Source organism: Pipistrellus hanaki (genome assembly GCF_964339955.1).
Source record: "Pipistrellus hanaki genome assembly, chromosome: 10".
NCBI classification, from domain to species: domain Eukaryota; kingdom Metazoa; phylum Chordata; class Mammalia; order Chiroptera; family Vespertilionidae; genus Pipistrellus; species Pipistrellus hanaki.
In genome coordinates, this window is record NC_140512.1 from 6,661,820 (window position 1) to 6,682,452 (window position 20,633).

At 57.8% G+C, this 20,633-nt stretch overlaps 1 protein-coding gene across 1 annotated transcript; it reads right to left on the reverse strand.

Moving 5' to 3' along the window:
- Positions 1-6,321: 6,321 nt before the first annotated feature.
- Positions 6,322-10,194, reverse strand: HOXA13 (homeobox A13). Its single transcript, XM_084896305.1, has 2 exons — positions 9,198-10,194; positions 6,322-8,464 (listed from the first exon to the last, which is right to left on the reverse strand). Exons 1-2 carry the CDS (start codon positions 10,117-10,119, stop codon positions 8,220-8,222), a joined length of 1,167 nt encoding a protein of 388 aa, XP_084752431.1. The 5' UTR covers positions 10,120-10,194; the 3' UTR covers positions 6,322-8,219.
- Positions 10,195-20,633: the final 10,439 nt, after the last annotated feature.

Below are 20,633 nucleotides of genomic sequence, written 5' to 3' on the forward strand. Positions count from 1 at the left end.
CTGTGCGTAGACCATGGCGTGAATGCCAATCCCAGGATGCGCCCACCCCACCCCCACCCTAGCCAATAGAGTCTCTTTGCACCTACTGCTCTCCGGTCTCCCTCCCTGCCTCTTTCCAGCCCCAATTCGCCTTCTTCAGTTTCCTGCCTCTTCTGAGCAAGAGCGACGTGCCACTGGAGGGCACCCAATACTCAAGCACGGAGAAGGGGATGGTGAGGTTCCAGATTCTTCCTCATCTCAGGCCTCCTCCACAGAGATCTATCCGGACGGGATTTCTCACCTTCTTCTGAACGCTCCATCCCGAGGCCCTGCCTCATCCTTTCACTCTCCCCCCCTTTCTTACCCGCTCTTCTGCCTGCTCTTCTTAGGACCCAGCTACTGCTTCTCTAGGCCCAGCAATCCTGGATGACAGCCGGCCTGGGAGGAGTCAGGCCCACTTGACAGACAAACTCTCTCCCAAAGATCTGCAGTCATTTATCTGTGGATCGCTTATGGGCGGCACCTATTTTTTTCTCCTTCCTGCTGGTCTGAGCCTCTACCTTCCTCTATGCTTAAATGTCACACCTTTTTCTAGAAAGCTACACCGAAGACCCCGTTTCAACCCCGGTGACCATCCTGCCCTCAGGTGCACAGCCAGCTGGAGGGCCCAGGGTGGAAATGGCCATAGTATTCTTCGGGGGAGGGTTTCGAGGAGGCCAAGCCTCTACCAAGAACTCTCTCCTTCCCAGGGGGAGGTATCCTGGCCGGAGGTGTGTCTGTCCTCCTTGGTGAGCCTGGGAAATGGGCCGCTGGTTAATTGGCAGATCAGAGCCAATCTATCATTTCCAGGTGCTGTCCGGAGGCGGGCCCTGAGGCTGAGGTGAAATATCCGGAGACCCCCTTCTGCCATTGCTGGGTGGAGGCAGGGGTTAATTTATCCCTCTGGCTTGGCGAGGCACCCCACCTGTCCACAAGCTCCTCTGCGCTTCCCAAAAGAGCAGGGACAGGTAATGCCTTGAACTTGACCTTTTGGTTGGTTCTGATCTGCAGGTTCAATCATCAGAGGTGCCTAAATATCTGAAGACCTTCTCCTGGCCTCTAAGGGGTGGGGCATAGGGCTCAACGTAAAGCCTCAGCCACCCAAACAATCTGGTTATTGTTTAGTTTAGTGGATCCGAACTGACGGGAGGAAGAGGGCTACTTTGAGAACTATTCTTTTTACTGCTGTGTACTCCTTAGAGAGATGCCCCTGCCAAGTGGGGACAAATGGGATGGGGGGGGGGAGGTTGACGGGCAAAGCCCCTGTTCTCAGCATGTGCCTTCCGTTCTCCGGAGCAGCGGAGCAGCTTCGGCTCAGACGGGTTTCTCCAGCGATTGTGTCTGCAATAAAGGGACAGACGAGGGCGGCCCGGCCAGAAGGTCAGCTTGGCCCTGGAGTCTTGGTCCCCACAGTCGTAGCCCACAGGAGACAGCTCCTCAACTCCTCTGTGTCTACTCAGCCACAATTCATGGCTCATATTCCAGACCTGAGAAGGTGAGCCCCAGTCCAGGCCAGCCCTGCCCTGAGCCTCCACCACAGGGCCTGCAAGGCAGCTCTGTGATGGTCCCGTCCACAGGCAACCTCTCCGGTGGTAGTGTCCCCCCCCCCCAGCCCTGCTCCACCAAGCAGCCCTAGAGGGAAAACCCGGCTTTTCTATTTTCTGTGGGGACAAAAAGACATGGATTCACCTGCAGCAGCAAGCTCAGCGGCAGACCACACTCACAATGTTTGCTGACCGCTGTGGTGACCTGCTTCCAGAGGAAGAGGCTCACACCCCTCAAACACACAGTGAGGGGGTCTTGGGGCCCGAGATGCACCTCACTTCTTGGCCCAGATTTTAGGCAGAAGAGGAAGGGCATCAGAGGTCTCCCCAGAGGCCTGCCATGCATTGGGGTTGCCAGCCTGGACTCAGGGACTCAGAAAGTCTCCCAGCATCCTGTCCTGGGCCCAGCTGACCTGATGGCCTTACCGGTCCCTTGTTTCTACGGAAGTTAAGGACTCGGAACCCGGATCCAGCCATGTTCAGACTCTCCACCTTGCAGGCGCTGCTGCCTCCCACCAGGGCTGGGCCTCACCGTCTCAGCCTCCTGGACCCTGCTCTTCCAGGACTCCATGTGGCATGGCCCGGGCGGGCTGGGGGATGGAGAGGAAGAACCCCTGCCCCCAGTCCAGGAGCCCAGGCCATCCGGTGCCTTCCTTGGGCGGCCAGCCACCGCCAGCGGCCCTGACCGTGGAGGCGGCAGCGATGGCGCAGAGGACTTGACCTTTGCGGCTGACAGGGAGGTCGCTCTTTGAGCTGAAGGGAGGGGGGTTCAGCTTCTCCCACCCAATAGCAGCCGGGACAATCCTCCCCTGCAGCACGGCTCACCCCCATTCCCCCCTCCATTCCCTGCAGGCTCCGCAGACCCTCAGCCTGAACAAAGCCCCCAGCAGAGCCCTCACCGCCTCCTTTCCCAGCTCCGAGGCCAAAAGGCTCCCAGGAAAAGCCAGGCAGCCCCAGGCCCTCCCCAGCGCCCCCTTCTCCCGCCGCACCCCCGGCCCTCAGCCAGCGCCAGGGATAGGCGAGTGCCAACCGCCCCGGTCCTGCCAAGGTTGCCCGCGGGGTCCTGGCCTCGGGCTGCGGGCGGAGGGCGCGGGGCGGCCAGGCCGGGCTGCCTCGGGCCCAGGCGGAGGGAGCCCGCGGCTCCCGGGCGCCGGGTTTGGCTGCTCGGGTGGCTCCACGACGTGGCCCTGCGCGCCCCGCTCGCCCTCGCTCCCCCGGATCGCACCCTACCCCGCGGCTCCTGGGAAAACGGAAGAGTTTGGTGGAGAAAAACACGGTTTCTGCTCAGCCCGGCCCTGAACCCCTTTTAGAGAAAATGCTGCTGTCAGGTTTCATTTCCCAGCAAACCGCCTCCCGCGCTGCCGGCGTGGGGGCCGGGGATTAAATACCCGGTTCCTCTCTCGGGGAGGGCAGGGCGGGGCGGGGAAGGGGCACCGCACAAACATTCGTTCCACTCGGCTCCTCCCGACACCCCGCCGGGGAGGCCCGGGAGGCCCGGGAGGCCCGGGAGGGCGATCGGCGGCGGTGACGTCAGCCTGAGGCCGGGGCGGCGCCCCACGCGGTGCCCCGCGCCCCCGGGCCTGGGGGTCCCGGCCTGGACCTCGGCCTGCGGCCCTGGGCGCGCCCGCGAGCCCGCAGCGAGGCCGGCTCTGCAGGCCGTGCGCCTCCATTTTGAGCAGAGGGTTCGGGACCGGCGTGGAGGGGTCTGAGCGCGGACCCCACCCCGAGGGGCGCGCCCGGAGCCCGCGGCGGCCCTCCCCGCCGGCCCGCGTCCCCGCACCGGGAACGCCGCGCCGCGCACAGCCGCGCAGAGGCCTGGCCGCCTCGGTGCTTTGTCAGACCTTGTGCCGGGGACCCCGCTCTCCGGCGGCCACGGGGCCGCGCAGACATGGAATCGCCGGTGGCAGGCCCTGCCTGCAGGAACCCAGACGGCTTTCTGTGCCAGCGTCTGTGCTCCCCGTGCAAATCCAATTCCAAAGAGCACACGGCGGCGTTTCGGCCTTCAGGCCGAAAAGGGGGTGTTTTGATCAGAAAGGGGCTGTCTTCAGAAAGAATGAAGTAGCCTGTCATTCGCCCGGTGGCCCCGCCGGGGAAAACGGATTGTCGTGCGCCTGTCCCAAAGCCCAGGCCAAGGCCCCGCAGGCCTCAGGACGCCGCTGCCTTTTCGCAGCGGGAAAACGGCCTGTGAGCGACTCGCTGCGGTCCCTCTGCTGCAGACACGCATTCGATCAGCCTTAAAGGAAGGCGTGTAAATCAGCGGCCCCGCCGGCTCCGCAGGCTCCTCCACGGAGGCCCCCAATCCGAAGGGGCGCCGCCGAGCCCACCGAGGCCGCCGCTGGGCAGTCCCGGGGCAGCCCCGTCCCGAGCCTGGAGCCTCAAGAATCCGCAGAGAGGACCGGAGAGGCGGCATCTTCAGAGACACGCTCAGCGGGGTGTAAGCGGCGAAATCGCTGTCATTACCGCACAGGCACTATCGCCCTCGGCTGCATTGCTCTGCCCCGTAATGTTAAGAAAACATTTCAACTAGGTTAAAAATGTCTTTAAAATTCTTTCTTACATTTTTTCCAGGAAGAAAAAGAAGAAAAAAAAAAAAAACCGCACAGTTTAAATGCACGGCTTCAGCTCTGCATCAGGCATTAATAGTAGTGAAATGAAAAGTGACATTTTACAATCATCCACTTAAAACACCTTAATAAATTTGACAGCATTAAGAGCAGATGGGAAAAGGGGGAGTTTTTTTTACCCCCTGAATTCCATGCGAACAAATTTTAATGGCAACATGACAGGCCATTGCAGGATTTAAAATCTTTGCTAGCTCAATAAATGAAAACGGCATCTGGGCGTTTGCATATTTACAATGTCTTGTTCCGAAAGTTTCCCTCTAAAGAAGCATACTCAAATCAGCTCTTCCACAGCACTCTCCCGGGCTCTGGCGTTATTCTCCCTGTATGGTGGCTGGAATCTTCTTGGATGTCTTATATTTTTTTTCTAAAGGTTTAGACTAGTTGATTTGGGGGCATTAGGGAACCATCATCATCCAGGCTTCAGGCTGTCTGGTAGATCCAGGGGAATTTTAAACAAGAGGGGAATTAGGGAAGATCAACATTATCAACAACCATTGTAGAACGAGGAGGGGGTAAATAAAAAAAACAAACTGAAATATCTTCTGTCATTAGTTTCAAAAACTGCAGAGAGAGAGAGAGAGAGAGAGAGAGAGAGAGAGAGAGAGAGAATATGACTACTTTACCCAGAGTTCCTGCAGTGGCGATGGCTTGGGAAAGGGGCGGTATCCCGCTGCAGGGCCGCAGTTGGCCTCAATCCTAGGCCGGAGGCTCTAATATTTCTTACATCTAAAGAAAAATATCCCGTCAACAGGGGAGCCCCCTTTGGAGCTATTTGTAAACACGCAGTTCGGTCCAGTCGTGAGGGGGATTTCCCACCGCTTTAAACGTTTGGGGCGAAAGCTGTTACTTTGGAATGATGGCAGCTTGTTCAGAAATGGCGTGCTGTGGCGCAAAACGTGGGGAGGTGGATCCGAAGCATCTTTTTTTTCTCTCATTTGTTCCCACAAGTAGAGTCCCCAGGGCAGCACCATTGGATTGCACTCCACAAGGCCTTTCCACGTGTATGTTTCAAGACCATGCTGTTTTTGAGGACAACTTTAGAGATTCTACAATTCTCCGTCTATAAACAAGGTCTCCGTCTTCCGGTTTCCATCGGGTTTGAAACCAACCAATATTATTTTCCCATAAAACGATGGATACAGTTCTTCCGGTCACAATGGCTTTCCTCTGACACAAAAATAAAATTAACCTTCAACTCAAAATTCTGCATCAGAAGGCTCCTGGTTCCACTAACATTGCAGTACACATGTGCATAGCACGGATTCCACAAAAACACGTTACCCTAGGTGTATAATAAATATATAAACACACATATGTGTTATTTGTTACTCTAACCACAGCCCTGATGTGTTGTTAGGGGTCAGAAGTAGTAAATATAATACTTATTATTATTATAGTTTTGATGGTGGTTGTTCATATTAAATGTATATATTTCTTCCACAAATCAAACAACGGTTCTGCAAACATCAGGATAAGATTTCCCGCCTCCCAGGGGCAGCACCCAGCTCTGAGCTCGCCAGGATAACTCTCCTTCTGCATCTATATTAAGGTCATTTTGTAGACATGAGATCTTTAAGCTCTCCATACTGACCTCTTAAGGGGCGGGGGGGGGGGGTCTTTGAATTTCTGAAATGTAACTCTAGAACTCTAGAGGCAGTGAGGCATCTGAACCTTTTTATTTGCCACACAGTCTCCCCTATCGCTGTAATTAGGATGGTAGACCACCTTGGAGGGTGAGGGCCAGAAAATAATGGTTATTTAAGAACACCTCTTAGATTGTAACAAAAATGTACAGCTTTAAAGGAGATCTGCAGAAGTCGGACGCAGAGCAAGTCACTATGAAAACAACTTGAACTTAACCATGAAAGAAGAGAAAAATTCATCATGTAAAGTACATTTTGCACCTCAACTCTAGAAATTACCTTAAATTACAACATCTCAGGCCATCAGTAATTAATGATACTATATCTGTACAGATTCTACAAATATATATATATATATAAATACAAGCACTGGTAGGCATATATGTAGACACATATATGATCTATATTCACATATGTACAGACACATGTATAACTTACATATATTCAAATTTGCTCCACCTGGAGCCAAAGAAATGAGCACTAAATCTCGAAGGAGTCAAGAAGGTAAGACCTTTTGATTCCCTTGAAGCTGAAGAATTACAAGGAAGCTTGTCAACGCGAGGTGGCGCCCTTGATCTACTAATCCAGCTGAGGCCAATTCATGAGCTGTCAAAAGTCAAGGTCACAAATTGTCTTTTTTTTGTCAAGGTCAAGGTTTAAGGCCTTTCCTAGTCCTGTCATTTCAACAAATATCAAAACCTGCCCTCTCAGACGCATGCAGACCCAACAGCACATTTTAAAATACGACAGCTTGGTATCGCTGATACTAAACAACTGGTTTTCATTTTCTGCAGGGAGCCTGAGAATTTATACTATCTCTTCTCCTTTCCTTTTTTTTCTCCTTTTCAGAATCCGTGGCATTTTAACCTTTTTGAAGCACTTTTCCAAAATTTTAGGTTTTTAGTTATAAGGGGTTTCTCCCTTTGCTTAAACAAATTGTAAGGGGTTAAAGCTAAATAGAAAAGAATGGTCCTTGGTTTGTCTAAGACAAACCTGCTCCTTTTCTTTCTGTGCAGTGCACGTTTAGCATGGGAAAATAATGAGTATTTCCTTCAGGTTTTAATGGCAGTGACTACTTTATTAACATAATTAACACCACTATAGCACTATCTACAGGTCTAAGGTTTTTGTAATTACTATTTTTAGTTGAAATATTTGGAAAGCAGGTGCACAAATACATTTTCACAGTGTGCTGAATGTCTTTATTTACAAGATAGCATTTTATAGTGACTATGAACAAATGACTGTGCTGACTGAAATAACTGCTTGATTAAAAGTGTGCGGTGAAGATGAATTCCTAAACTTTCTAATGCGGTCTCATAACACAATAAACAAGGAAAAACTATGAATCCCTTAACAGATCACAATATAGCATGTAAACATCTAAATGTTTCAGGGTAATGGATTTCATTCCAAGTGTTCCAAAAGAAGAAAAATCATTTTGTCTGCAATATCTTTAGTCAATATTGGGAAAACAGCAATTTAAATGAAAAAAAAAATGATTATATTTAAAACCAAGTCCGCCATGTTCGGGTGGCAGCTCTCAGATCTTGAGATCTGACATTAAGTGAATTCTGTGAATTGTCTGATGCTTTGAATATTTTTTTCAAATGAGGTCAAATCCTTTGGAAAGTAAATTCTATCAGGGCAGAACACATAGTTGAAATGCTACAAAATATGCTTGTGATAAGCAAATAAAAGATTATTATCAGAAGGACATTCCAAATGCAGGTTCCTTTACAGCCTCAAAGGCTCAGCGGGTTGCACGACTACCAACACACATGCTCCTTGGAAGAGCTTTCTCGCCTATCTCCCTTCATGGAAAACAGTCCACAGTCATTATCTCAGTACCTTCTTCTCTTTCCCCCTCCAAATCTATACACGGCGTATTCTGCAGAATATATAACAACGGTAGGGTTTCAACTAAGATTTACCTGAGCCGTCACTTAACATGCAAAGGGGATGGCGATGTCGAAGGACGAGCAGATGTTTACAACAGCCTCCTGCTTTTGTAACCAGTTTTCGGATTATTACCATATAACATAATGTCCTAAAATATAACGGTCACATAAATACTTACAAGATTTCAGTAAATGCGTAATTTATCTGAAAATGCATATTTGGGGGTTGACATGTGACACCAGAGTGTCATTTAATGGTCTGGTGAGGTTGGCGGAAGAACTGGCAGTCTTTACCATCGCTTACACTTTTAGGATAGTTGATTCCACCAAGGAGAAAGAGATTCCCCCATCAGGAAAGCGAAATGCCAGCGTCTCTCTTTCTCTTTCCCATTCTTCAATTATTATTAAGCGTTATAATCACGATCTGGGTAAAGCCACGAGTTCCGAAGCATCTCTTCAAGTCGCCTTCTTTCTCCACTTTTTAATCCATTAACTGGTGGTCTTCAGTTTGTTGATGACTTTTTTCTCTTTGACCCTCCTGTTCTGGAACCAGATTGTAACCTGCCGCTCGGAGAGATTCGTGGTGGCCGATATGCGCCTCCGTTTGTCCTTGGTAATGAATTTGTTTGTAGCGTATTCCCGTTCGAGTTCTTTTAATTGCACCTTGGTGTAAGGGACGCGCTTCTTCCTGCCCCGCCGGTAGGAGCTAGCATCGGAGGGGTGAGAGACCACGTCTGCAAGGCAGGGGAGAAGGCAAGTTACACAGGGAACGCGGGCCAGGGCACAGGGGACAGCCTGATCCGAGCGCTCCGCTTTGCAGCTCGGGCTACTCTCTGCCACGCACCGCAAACCCAGCCTTTCGCCCAAACCTGCAGGGCCAGTGGGGAGAGGGGTTGGTTCTGCACTGGAGTGGAATTACCCGGGACTCCCATGACCGTCCCTGCTAGGCCAGCAGCGCGCCAGGGTTCTTCCCTGGACCGCCCGGCCTACAGGCCCACACCTTAGCCCTGGGCTAAGGGGACAGCAGTTCGACGCCTCAGCTCCTCTCTCTGTTCTCCAACCCTAACCCTTGACGCTCCTACAACGAACCCCTTTCTGAGAGGGCGGAATACGGGTAATTTAGTAAACCGTTTCCACGTCAATTTCCCAGCTTTTAAGTCCATGTCGAGGGCTGGGGAGGGCGGGGCGCAGAGGGAGAAGGAAACCAGCCTGGGCCCCAATAAGCGATTCCACCCTTCCCTCGCCCAGGGAGAGCCAGGAGCCACCCCGCTCCAGGGCGGTGCGCACAGCGCCAGGCAGCGGGGTCGGGCTCCCCAGGGTGCAGCGCCGCCGCCGCAAGGGCAGGCCAGGGAGAGGCCGCCACGGGGTCCCGGGGCGGCCGGGAGCAAGCGGAGGAGGAGGAGAAGCTGGAGCAGAGCCGGAGGACCGGAGCTGAGAAGGGGGCGGGGGGAGGAGGGCGCCATTTACCGGGCAGAGTAGACTTCCAGAGGTGGGGAGGCTGCGCCTGCTCTTTGGGGCAGTACATTTGGCCGTTCCAGCCGTTGGGCAGCGCCCAGGGCTGGTAGCTTTCCATGGGGAGCCCCAGGGGCTCGTGGCGCGACTCGCCAGGGCCCCCGAGGCCGGGCACCACGGGCATATCCAGGTAGCCGGGCACGGGCTGGTGGTGGTGGTAAGGCCCGGGCGCGTAGCCCTGGTGGTAGAAGGCGAACTCCTTGGCGCGGGAGCTGAACTCCTCGGCCGCCGGGCCGGCCGTGTCCATGTACTTGTCCGCGAAGGCGGCGGCGGCGGCGGCCGAGGCGGGCTGCGCGCACGACTTGATGGCGTTGGGGTGCGGGCCCATGCGGGCGCACGGGTAGTAGCCGCTGCCGAAGTAGCCGTAGGGCAGCGCCGCGGGCCCCGACGAGCTCTGCGCCGCCGCCGAGCAGGGGCTGCACTGCTTGGCCGCCTCGGCGCCCGCCGGGCCCGCCGGCCCGGGGCCTCCCGAGGACGAGGCGGCGGCGGCGGCGGCGGCAGCGGCGGCGGCGGCGGCGGCGGCGGCGGCGGCCGACGGGGGCGCCTCGCCGGGCGCGCTGCTGTAGGCGGCCGCGGCGCCGGGGGCCAGGGGCGCGGGGTGCGCCATCAGGTTGCGGCACTGGTTGGCCGCCGCGGCCGCCGCCGCCGCCGCCGCCGCCGCCACCGAGAAGTTGCCCCCCGCGGCCGCGGCTGCCGGGTGGGGGAAGCCCCCGCCCCCGGCCCCGGCCGCCGCCGCCGCCGCGGCCGCCGCCGCCGCCGCCGCCGCCCCTTCCATGTTCTTGTTGAGCTCGTCGGCCACGAGGCCGCCGCCGTTGTCGTAGAGGAACATGACGGTGGGCTCGATCCAGCGGGGGTGGAGGAGCACGGAGGCTGTCATAGCCCGAGCCGCATGGAGGAGACCCCGGTGGCGCTGTTTTAAAAAGCCCCCACGAAGTGAAGAGCGCGCCGCGCGGGGCCGGGGCCCGAGCGAGGGGGGCGGATCGCGCCCCGCGGGGTCGCGCCAGGCGGCCGCCCATTGGCCCGCCCCCCGCGCCCCGCCCCCGGCGTATGCAAAGCGGGCGGCGCGGCCCGGCCCCGCGCGGCGCACAGCGGTCCCCGCGCCGCCGCCCGGTCCCCAGCACCGCGGCCCGCACCGTGCGCCCCGGGAGAGGCCGGCGCCGCGGGCGGGCGAGCGGCGCAATCGGGAGCGAAGGGCAGTCTCCTCGCCGCTCCCCTTCCTTTCCCTCCTCCCAGTGGGGCTCAGAGCGTGAGAGACAGACGGGGAAGGGACAGGGACCGAGGCGGTGGGGACAGGCCAGGTAAATCGGCGGGGCCCGGGGAGGGGTGGCAGCGAGGCACAGGCCAGGCAGGGCGTCCCTTGGAGCCGCAGGCGGTTTTCTTCTCAGGTATCTCCGCGGACACCAGCGCTTTCCGCTGGGAGAGCTTGGCGACTTGGCCCTCTTTCCAGGGAAACAGTGGCTGGGCGGTGGCGGATGCGCCTGGCTCCCGAGTCCCAGGACATTCCACTGGGAGCTCCTTCCCCTTCCTTGTCCACGGGGTCGGCGGGCAATCTCATGCGCTCACACTCAGGATGACCCATCGCACCCACACAGACACACATCCAAAGGCACCCTGATCACACACAGACACGTATGTACACAGGCTGTTCCTCACTGGGCACCACTCTCCCTCCTCCAGAGCCTGGGAGGTGGGGAGAGGCATTCGTGTGCCCCGTTCTCCGGGGCTCCCACGCCTCCAGCCACGCTGGCCAGTCCTGGAAGGAGTTTCAGAGAAGCAGGCTGGTGGGGTGCTGACTGGGGCTCAGAAGAATCCCCCTTCTGAGGCCTGAGTGAACTTCCTAAAGCCTGGGCAGGGGCTGACTGGCCAGGGGCCTGGGCACTCCTTATCTCCCTCTGTGCTGGGACAGGAAAAGGGGGGCCTTGGCGGCCCCTTCATGCCTTCCCCCCAAGTAGGACTGAGAGCACCGTCCCCATCATGCAGAGTGCCCAGTCCTCCTCCCCCCGGGCAGCAGCCTGAGGAGCCTCCGCTCTGTGCCTGGGGAAGCAGACCCTTCTCCGAGGGGCCCCTGGTGGGCAGCTGGCGCTGGAAGAGCCGGGCAGCTGCCATCATTTGGTGAGGAATCCTGGGGGTCCTGCCGCTTTGGAAGCACATGCTTCCATTTCCGCCCGTGGAGGCTGTGATCTGGTCAGAAGCCCAGAAGGGGATCGTGCATTCAAAGTGAAAGTGGGCGCATTCCGCAGGAAGGCAGGGGTGTCAGAGTGCTGCCATCCCTGCCACCCCAGGTGGGCTGGTGAGCTGCCAGGCTTGGCCCTGCCATCCGATTACCAGCTTGCAGACTCGGCCCTAAACTCGGGGCCCTTTGAGTGTCCCCAGCCCCTGCAACCCCGCTGCCACCCAGCCTCTCCGCTCTCTAGGGCTCCCGGTCTTCCTGCAAGGTCCAGACCACGAAGGCTGGGCTCCGGCTTTTATCCATTCTGATCTCCAGGTTTGCCCGGACCCATGTAAGTGCTGCCCAATAAAACCTTCTGTGACCCCCCCTCCCGCCCCCTTCACCATACACACAACCAGTGTGTCCGTTCCCTGCCGCCTTAGCTCCGGGTAAATATTGATTTGCCCCCAGTTTACCTCCTCCCTGTCTGTCCGTTTGCAGACTCAAACACCGGCCTCTGGAGGGACCAGATTTGTGTGTTACTTTCCGGGGCCTGTCTTCCCCCCCTTCCTTCCTCCCTCCATAGTAAAACTCACGGTGACAAAGAGGCAGGGTAGGGTTCAAGGCCCCAGTGCCTGACGACTTGAGGGCTATTTTACATACGGGTCAGACAGGGCTGGAGGCCAAGGTCAAGTTGAAAGTTGCAGTCTAGCCAATGTGAGAACTGCCGTGCACGCCTGGAGACCCAGGCGGCCTGGGAAAGGCCCACCGCCCATCTCCCCTCACTCTCTCCCTTCAGAATTCCTGGTTCTGGCTCTGTTTGGTTTTTCTCCCTCTGTTCCCGCTGCCTTTGTGGAGATGTTCGGGCGGTGTTTACAGACTCTTCTTCTCTGCCTCCGCCCTGATCTTGGCGCAAGCTTCAAGCCTCCTCTGTGTTCTAGCCAGACCTGGAATCAGGAAAACACAGCTCGGGAGCCCCCACCAAGCCGGCGCCTGTGCCAGCTCACCTCTGGCCACGGCGCAGCTGCCGGTGGGTGCACGCAGCGGCCAAGGCCACGTCCAGCTCCACGTTCCTCAGTCCCTCTCCCCACTTCACCAGAGACTGAGCAGAGGAAGGGCCCCGGCTCTGCAGCCTGCCGAAGCCCACTGGGTCTCTCCTCACCAAACATGGTGAGACAGATGCTGAGGAGCCCCGAGAGCAGGTTTGTCTGGGGACAGCGCTGGGGAAAGACTTTGGGCTGCATCTCACATAGGCTTTTGTCCCTCCTTCGTGCCCCCCCGCCAGGGAGGGGCTAACAGTCTGAATTGTTTATTGAGCTTTGTGGTGGCTCTTTAGTGATCCAGTTATCCGATGGTTTCTCAGTTGTCTCTCAACTTTCAAATGCTCTCCAGACGTGGTTCCTTGGAGGGAGGCGATCGGTGCTCCTTCCCTTCATGTCTTGGATCTCAATCTGTGGAATGATCCTTCTATCAGGCGAGGGAATGGCGTGCTGGCGTGCCGTCCCTGTTTTTAAAAGTCTGCAGGCTCCGTTCGGCATGGACTTGTAGCCGCTCAGCAGCGGGGATGGTTTATAGAATTCGAATGAGCCCCGTGAATAATCTGGGGTCTCAGTTTCTAGGATTTCTGCTCCCTTTGAAGCAAGAAAATCTCTCTCTCTCCCTCCTTCTTGTCTTTTGTCAAGGGGCATGAGAGATTTGTGAATGGCTCCCAACGCCATTTCTTAGCCTCTTAGCCCTCCGGGCAGCCACCACACTGACTTACTTTTCTGCCTGCTCAGCTAGTGGGTCCTGACCCTCTGTGTTTCTGTTTGTGCTTTTTTGGTGTCCACTAGATTCGGGATTGCCGAGAGGTGCTATCCATTGGATCCTGGCAATCCCCATGTTATCCCTTTGTGAGCTGGGTTACGGAAGCCAGGGCACCCAGTGGGATCTGAGGGAGGAAGTGGCCCCTGGAGCCAGAGGGTGGCAGGGGTGGAGGTGCGCCCTGATGCCCCCCAAGGGGGCCCTGGCTAGGCAGCAGGGGTCGGATGGGAGGGCGGTAGCCGGCCAGGGGCTTGGCCTTTGTTCCAGGAGCCAGCCCCTTGGCAGCCATGGCTTCTGGCCTCTTAGGGCCGGCCAGGGTGCCCGTGGGCCTCGCTATCCTGGAGCCTCTTTCTGAAGAAAGAGATCTTGGCTGTTTTTTTGCGGGGGAAGGGAGACAGTGGGGGACTCCTTACCAGCCTGGGCCGTGGCGAGCTGGGCCCTCAGGGTTAGAGGAGAAAGGGACAAAGGAGGAAGACGGGGTTTAATCGAGTTTGATGTTCACTAGCAAATGAAATTTACCTGCTCTCACTCTAGCCGGGAGGAGGCTGTCAGCACGGCTCCCTGGCACCCTTCCCCTGCGCCCATCGAGCATCAGGATAAACATTCCTGTTGGTTTTAAAGACACTTTGTATTTCAAGATATTCATGTGTTTCTAATGTATCCAAACAGCTTTACGAGCGAGCGGCATTTGCAGAACATCTTAACCCTCTCTCTCCCACGGCGGGAGGGGTGGGGTTGCAGAGATAATGGCAGAGGAGGAAAGATATGGAGGGGGAAGTGGCGGAGAAGCTGGGGCTAGCTTAGCGGGGGAAAGAGAAAGAGATTTGGGGGAAAACAACTGAACAGGAGAGAACCCGGAATCTGCAGTCCCCTAGACCAGCGAGGGAAGAGCCGGGAGAGGGCCGTTCTGGTCACAGCGGGCTTTGTGGGTTTCCCACCCTTATTCCCACTGGGGTGAAAGCTGCACTTCCTTTTTTTTAGGAGAAAGGGTAAGTTCTGAAGAGACCTGAGCTGACGCTGGGCAGTGGGCAGGGCAATGGCCTACCCTGAGCCACTTGCTCACGCTTTGGTTCTGGATTTGTGTGCATTGGAAGCATTAATGAAGCAGCACGAGGCCCAAGGCTGTGGGGACAGGTTTGGACTCCGGGAAGGCATTTGGTGGCCAGAAGCTAACCGTGAGAATGGAAGTGCCGGCTCCAGGGAGACCCTCACAAACAGCATTGGCCTTCCAGAGCCCCTCACTCCGTGGATTTGGGGGATAGCGAGTTTGGGGAGGAGCAGCGCTCCAGATTGGGGGGGGGGGGGCTCAGAGGGTCCTTTGCACAGCGCCCCTAAGGAGGTGGCAGGAGCCCAGGGAAGACCTCAGTTGCAGTGTTGTTCTCAGAAACTCCTTGAGCCAGGAGAGGGACGCCCCCAACCCCCGGCCCCCCCAACTCCTCTGAGGAGCAGCCAGCGCACCCAGACCGCCCTCCCCAAACCCCTACCCCCGTTGGCGCAAATTGGATGCGGGGCGCCTTCCCGCCTCTGAGACTGGCCCCCGAGGGCTCAGGGAGGCCTGGGTGACTCTGCCGCTGGCGGCGGTGATGGGGAGGGCGCGCTGCCTGCCCCCACGGCCCGCCGCCACTCTGCCTGGGCCGGACCTGGACGCTCAGCCTCCGGTCCATAGACCAGGGCAAGCGCCCCACGCAGGGCCTGGGGCAGCGCCCGCCCTACAGGATCTCCTTCTCCAGATCTCAGCTGGCCGCTGGGCTCGGCCCCACGGCCCCCAGGGAGTGAGCTCCCCATCACTCGGCTGGGCACGGGGAGAGGCCCAGAGGTTATCTGTGCCCTCACCCACCTCCACCCCACCCCAGCCGGAGGATCCCGCCCGCAACAAAACAGGAAACCAGCGCCGGGCAGGCTTCGGATTCACTGTGTCAACAAACGCACAGAAGACACAGGAGCGCCTGCAGGAGCCGGGCTCTGGGCACAGCCCGGCCGCGGAGCCCGGCTTTTCCCCGCGGAGAAGCCGGCGCACAGCCGGGCGCCTGAGCCCGCGTGAGTCCCTCTCCTCCAGCCCTAAGCCCCCCACCCCCACCCCCACGTCCTCGCCCGGGGGGCGAATTCTGGACGCCGAGAGCCACGCGGAGGGAACTCACCGCCAGCCCTGGGGAAGGGATCGTAGGTGTGAGCCACGGGCCCCGCGCGTCCCACGCTGCAATCACAGCGCGTGCGCCTCGATGGGCACCCGCAGAGCCACACATCCAGTGCCCACGCGCCGTGGGAACGACACCCGGGGTCACGTGGGTGAAAGCCGGGCACCCGTCCACCCTGTGGGGCCGGCCTGGTGACATACCTGGGTGGCGTCTTCCCGCCCAGTCTGATCTTTCCTCCCGTCCTGTCCCATCCCGTCCCCTCCCCAGGCGGCTGGGTAAACACACCTGGCCCCATGTCCCCAGCGGCGGGCGGGCCCCCGACGGGCATGTACCTGGTCCGGGTACATGGGTACATTTCCCTCCAGAAATCCGCTGGCTCTGGGGCCCGGCGCGGAGCCCAGGGGGTGCCGGTGCCGGTCAGGACGCAGTCGCAGCTCCTTTGTCCCCGACGCTCCGGCCCCCGCTCAGCCCAACGCTCAGGGAAGCAGCTCCATAAAGACGTTTGATATTGGTTTTATGGGTGTTTGCACTCTGGTCCGAGGAGCCGAGTGCGGAAGCTCCGTTCATCAGCCCGCAGCCCGGGGTTTGGATGCTGGTTTATGGGCTGGGGAAGGGAGATGGCCGGAAAGAGAGCTTGGGATGGCCGGCCGGCTGATCGGGGGAAATGAGAAGGAGCAAGGTCGTTTTCCGTCCTTGAGAAACACCGTTAAGTGGGCCCCTCCAGGTGCTGCCCACCTGCGCTGTGTTTTTCCTTGAGCCTCCTGGCAGGGATGATTTTTCCACAACACGTAAGAAATATCTTTATTATGGAATTTTCCAGATGCACGCAAAAGTCGAGCAAACCCCTATACACCCAACTCCCGCTATTATCATTTCGTCTTTCGAGTTTCATCACCCACGTCCACTTTTTGAAAAATATTTCATAAAAAACATTCTGTTTGGGAGCTGAATCGTTCCATCCTCAACTAGGGTTTTGAGGATACACTTCAAGGTTGAGCACAATTGCTCCATAAAAAGGAGTCCTTCCTACACCGAGGGGAAGAGGTCAGTGTGTTTGAACTTGAATTGTTCTGATCACAATCTAGAGAGAATTTAAGGGTCCACCCCAAAGGGATCTGGACAAAAAGGGGGACTGGGGGTAGGAGGCATCTTGCTGGAAATTGTACGTCTCTTCTTTTTCAAATACGCACACAGGGAGACACGCTGCCCTCCTGTGTGTCAGCCTGTAATGGAAGATTTCTCCTGCGGCGTCAGGACTTGGGGAAGAGATGGAAATCGTGTTCAGTCCTTCCTGTGCTCTCACTGACATAGATTCCCTCTTGTCGGACAAGGGGCCGTGCTGTATTTCACACACCTCCTCCCCTGGTGGAAACCAAAAAGAGATTTCTAACGATTAAGCCGGGAAGGGAGCGTTGGTCAGAATTCATAGCCACCACAGTTGGCAAAAAGAAATGCAATCCAGTGTACTTTCTTCAAATCTCCTCAGTGGTAATAGATTTTTTAAAAATAAATAAAATCATTGTGGTTTATTTTGTTTTAATTCAGTGGTCTGATTGACCATGAGCATAATCTTCCCCCAGCAAATTCTGAAGTTTGGTTTAACGAAAAGCCTTGGCAACTTTAGACCGCAAAGAGGCGAAAGTGAAAAATAGCAAACCATTGAATCTGACCGGTCCCATCCCCTTCAGAAGTTCGAGCCCCACTCGTCTGAGAGGACATTATTTGTCAGCCTTTCTGAAGTCAAATGTTGGGTTATTTTGCATTTGGATGGTTTATGGCTCCTTCATCAACCCCCACCTTTTTTTTTTTTTTTTTTTTTTATTGTTAAATACCTGGGATGCTCTTATGCTAATGTGTGCTAATGTAGCCGCTCAGCACATTTGAAAAGAGCTATTTGGCTAAACTCCTAAGGAATGTGTAGATTCAACAAGAGAGGTAGCGCCCAGAGGTTATATCACTCGTGAACAATTCCCACTGCACCCAGCAGGAGCCCCTGGAGTGGCTGCCCGAACCCATGCCCTGCAGCCCGAGGGGCATCAGCAAGATCGGCCCCCATTAGGGCTTCGGGCACGGCCGCTTCTTCCAACAACTGTCACCTCCTGACTCTGGGGTGGAGTTCACCACAGGGCTCCGGCCAGGGCCAGGCTGGGGACTGCGGAGGGAGGCGATGCCATCCCAGAGAAGCTGGGAGACACAGAGGGAGGGAGGGGAGGGAAGGCAACAAATAAGAAGCAGAGAAAGCGTAATTCCCCACAAAAAGCGAAGCCAAGGCAGCCCTCCGCAGGCCTGTTTTTAAAGCTCTGCAGAAACTCCTTCTCTGCGGAAGCCTGTTCTCTGGAGAAGCCTGGCTGGGGCCCCACTGGCGAGGAGCGGATGCTTGGGCTGCGAGCCTCCCTGTCTGTGCCTTCTCTCGCTGCACGACAACAAGCTGTGATTGGAGAAACCGTCCGGAGTCCAGGATTCAGTGTGGGCTTGAACTCCTGCCCACAGAGAACCCACACAAGCCATGCTGGCTGCTCTCAGCTGTCCCGGTGCGGGTCCTGAGCCCGACTTGGGGCAGCCAGTGGAGCCGGCTAGCAATTACGCGCTCTCAGCCACGTTTAAGAAGGCCGTATTTCTTTACATTTCTAGGACCTAATGTGGGGTTATGTCGGGTCATGGGACCCTTGGCTGGTGCAAAGTAATTTGATGTCATTGAGAGCAAGCAGCCTCGTTTGTCACCCCAGGAGCAGACGTCCCCGCAGGCCTGGGGTGGGGCAGGGCCGAGCTGGCGGGGTGCAGTGCTGGCTCAGCTGGGTGGGCAGGGAGGGGGCTTCCTGGGTGGGGTGTGCCAGCATGGGGAAGCCAGGGGGCCAGCTGTGCTCCAAGCACGCACATCAGCCCACTGAGCTTCTGGGGGACCCTCACTCCTCCAGGCCCTTGGGTCTCAGGCTCAGCTCCTACCGAATCCAAAGCTCAGCTGTCCTTTCCCCGAAGTTCAAGCTGGCTCACACAGCCGCCGGCTTCCTCCATCCCCACGCACCACTGCTCCAACGGGCCATAGGAGACTCAATAACAGCTCGGGAGCCTGCCTCCCTGCGGGACAAGAGTCACCCAGCTGAGAGGTGACAAAGAGGAGTGGGCAGAAGGGGCCAGAACCTTCTATCCCTTTGGTGTGTCATAGGCCTGGCTAAGCATCTTGGGCTTCAGGCATTTGCCCAGAATGGCCACATCCACTATTTCCAGTTACTTTCAGTTTTATTTTATTTTATTTTATTTTATTTTATTTTATTTTATTTTATTTTATTTTATTGGAGGAGAGGGGGATGTAGAAGAGTGGGTCAGAGGATAACAGAAAGCCAAAAAACAAAATAAAAACAAACAAACAAACAAACAAAAACAAAACGAGGGCTCATGAGCTGGCCTTTGAAAATCAGGGAGGGGCCAAGCCCAGAGGAGGAGTAGGTGTGGAGAAAGCCTGGTGATGGGCAGGAGGAGGAGGGGAGGAGGACATGTGCGGCAGCCTGGGCTGAGCCTGAGGCTGGCTCCTCCTGCAGAGGGGACTCTCAGCAGTCATCGCTGCCCTGCAGCCCCCAGCCCGGAGGGCCCTCCACCAGGAGCGCTGTAGGCCCCCTGCTGGGGGCTCAGGGGGCCTCCTGGGATGCCCACATGGCACGTGACCATATGTATGCATCCTTGGCTTCCCAGTGCTGCTTCCTCCCGGGATGATGCAGTAGATGGAGCAAGCCGGGAAACAGACCCAGCCCATGGTCACCCAGGAGGCCCAGAGGAGGGGACCGCTGCCTCCGGGCAGGAAGAGGTGCTGATGCTGCAGAGAGAGCTGAGGTAAGAGACAGCACTCCACACGGCGCTCCTTCCCCAGGGTCCTGGGAGACGCCAGGGCTCAGAGAAGTTAGGAAGCCTGGGCACGAGCAAGCAGACAGGGCAAGGCCTGAAGGCCCCACGACGGAGAGAGGCGAAGGTCCCCCTGCAGTCCCGGAAGCCGGCCTCAGCTCTGCAGGGCCCCTGGCCCACCCCAGCCGGCAGGTGCGGAGGGGTGTTCCCGCCTCGCCGGGATGTCTGCGGTGAGCTCTTGGTCCCCAGAGCACCTCGGGACCCTCCCGAGAACCCTCATGGGGTCACTCCGGGACGCCGCCTGCTCCGGGTGCGGGGAGCCCAGGGTGAGTTGGAGGAGAATCCCGGGGTCCTGGGCCCCTGGGCCCTCAGCCTGAGAGAGGGGGCCTTCCCCTCCCGGCGGAAGTCGCCCTGGGCCCTGAGATCTTCCCGCCCGGCTGTGCTGCGAAGGGGCGGCAAGGGGAGCGGGCCTGTGGTCTGCGCCCTCCCTGCCCACCCCATCCGGAGGATTGGGGTCGAAGCCGCAGCCGCAGAGGCAGAGGCGGAGGCGGAGGCGGAGGCGGAGGCAGCCCCAGAGGCAGCGGCAGAGGCAGCGGCAGAGGCAGCGGCAGAGGCAGAGGCAGCGGCAGAGGCAGCGGCAGAGGCAGCGGCAGAGGCAGAGGCAGCGGCAGCGGCAGAGGCAGCGGCAGAGGCAGAGGCGGAGGTGGAGGCGGAGGCGGAGGCAGAGGCAGAGGCAGCCCCAGAGGCAGCGGCAGAGGCAGAGGCGGAGGCGGAGGCAGCGGCAGAGGCAGAGGCGGAGGCGGAGGCGGAGGCAGAGGCAGAGGCAGCGGCAGAGGCAGCGGCAGAGGCGGAGGCGGAGGCGGAGGCGGAGGCAGAGGCAGCCCCAGAGGCAGCCCCAGAGGCAGCGGCAGAGGCGGAGGCAGAGGCGGAGGCGGAGGCGGAGGCAGAGGCGGAGGCGGAGGCGGAGGCGGAGGCGGAGGCGGAGGCAGCGGCAGCGGCAGAGGATGCTGCAGTTCCATCCTCTTCCCACTAGATGTCTTCCCAGAATTGCAGGGGGCGCTCAGCTCCCGGTGCCGGGACTCGGTTTCCCCGCAGCGTTGGGAAGCCTGGCGTTCCGTTGGGAAAGTGGTTTTCTTTCTTCCTGCCCTTCCTCGCCCCGCACTCTAACGCCTGGCTCTGGAATCCCACCGGAATCAAACCCTGGCTCCCTGCGGGCCCGCGCCCGGACCGCTCTCGCCATTGGAATCTCTTTATGACCTTTGATGTGTTTAAGTAACATAGCGAGGCCGAGTCCACACCTCGGATTAAACTTTAATCGGCAGCAGCCAAGGTCGCCCCGGTGGTAAACGCGTTTCCTCCGTCGTCTCCCGGCGGACACTGCGGGGCCCAAGTCTGGGGCTGCGGCTCCCACTGCGCCCCCGCCCCGGCCCCGGCGGGGAGGGGGCCGGCACCGGGCCGTCCCATCCAGCT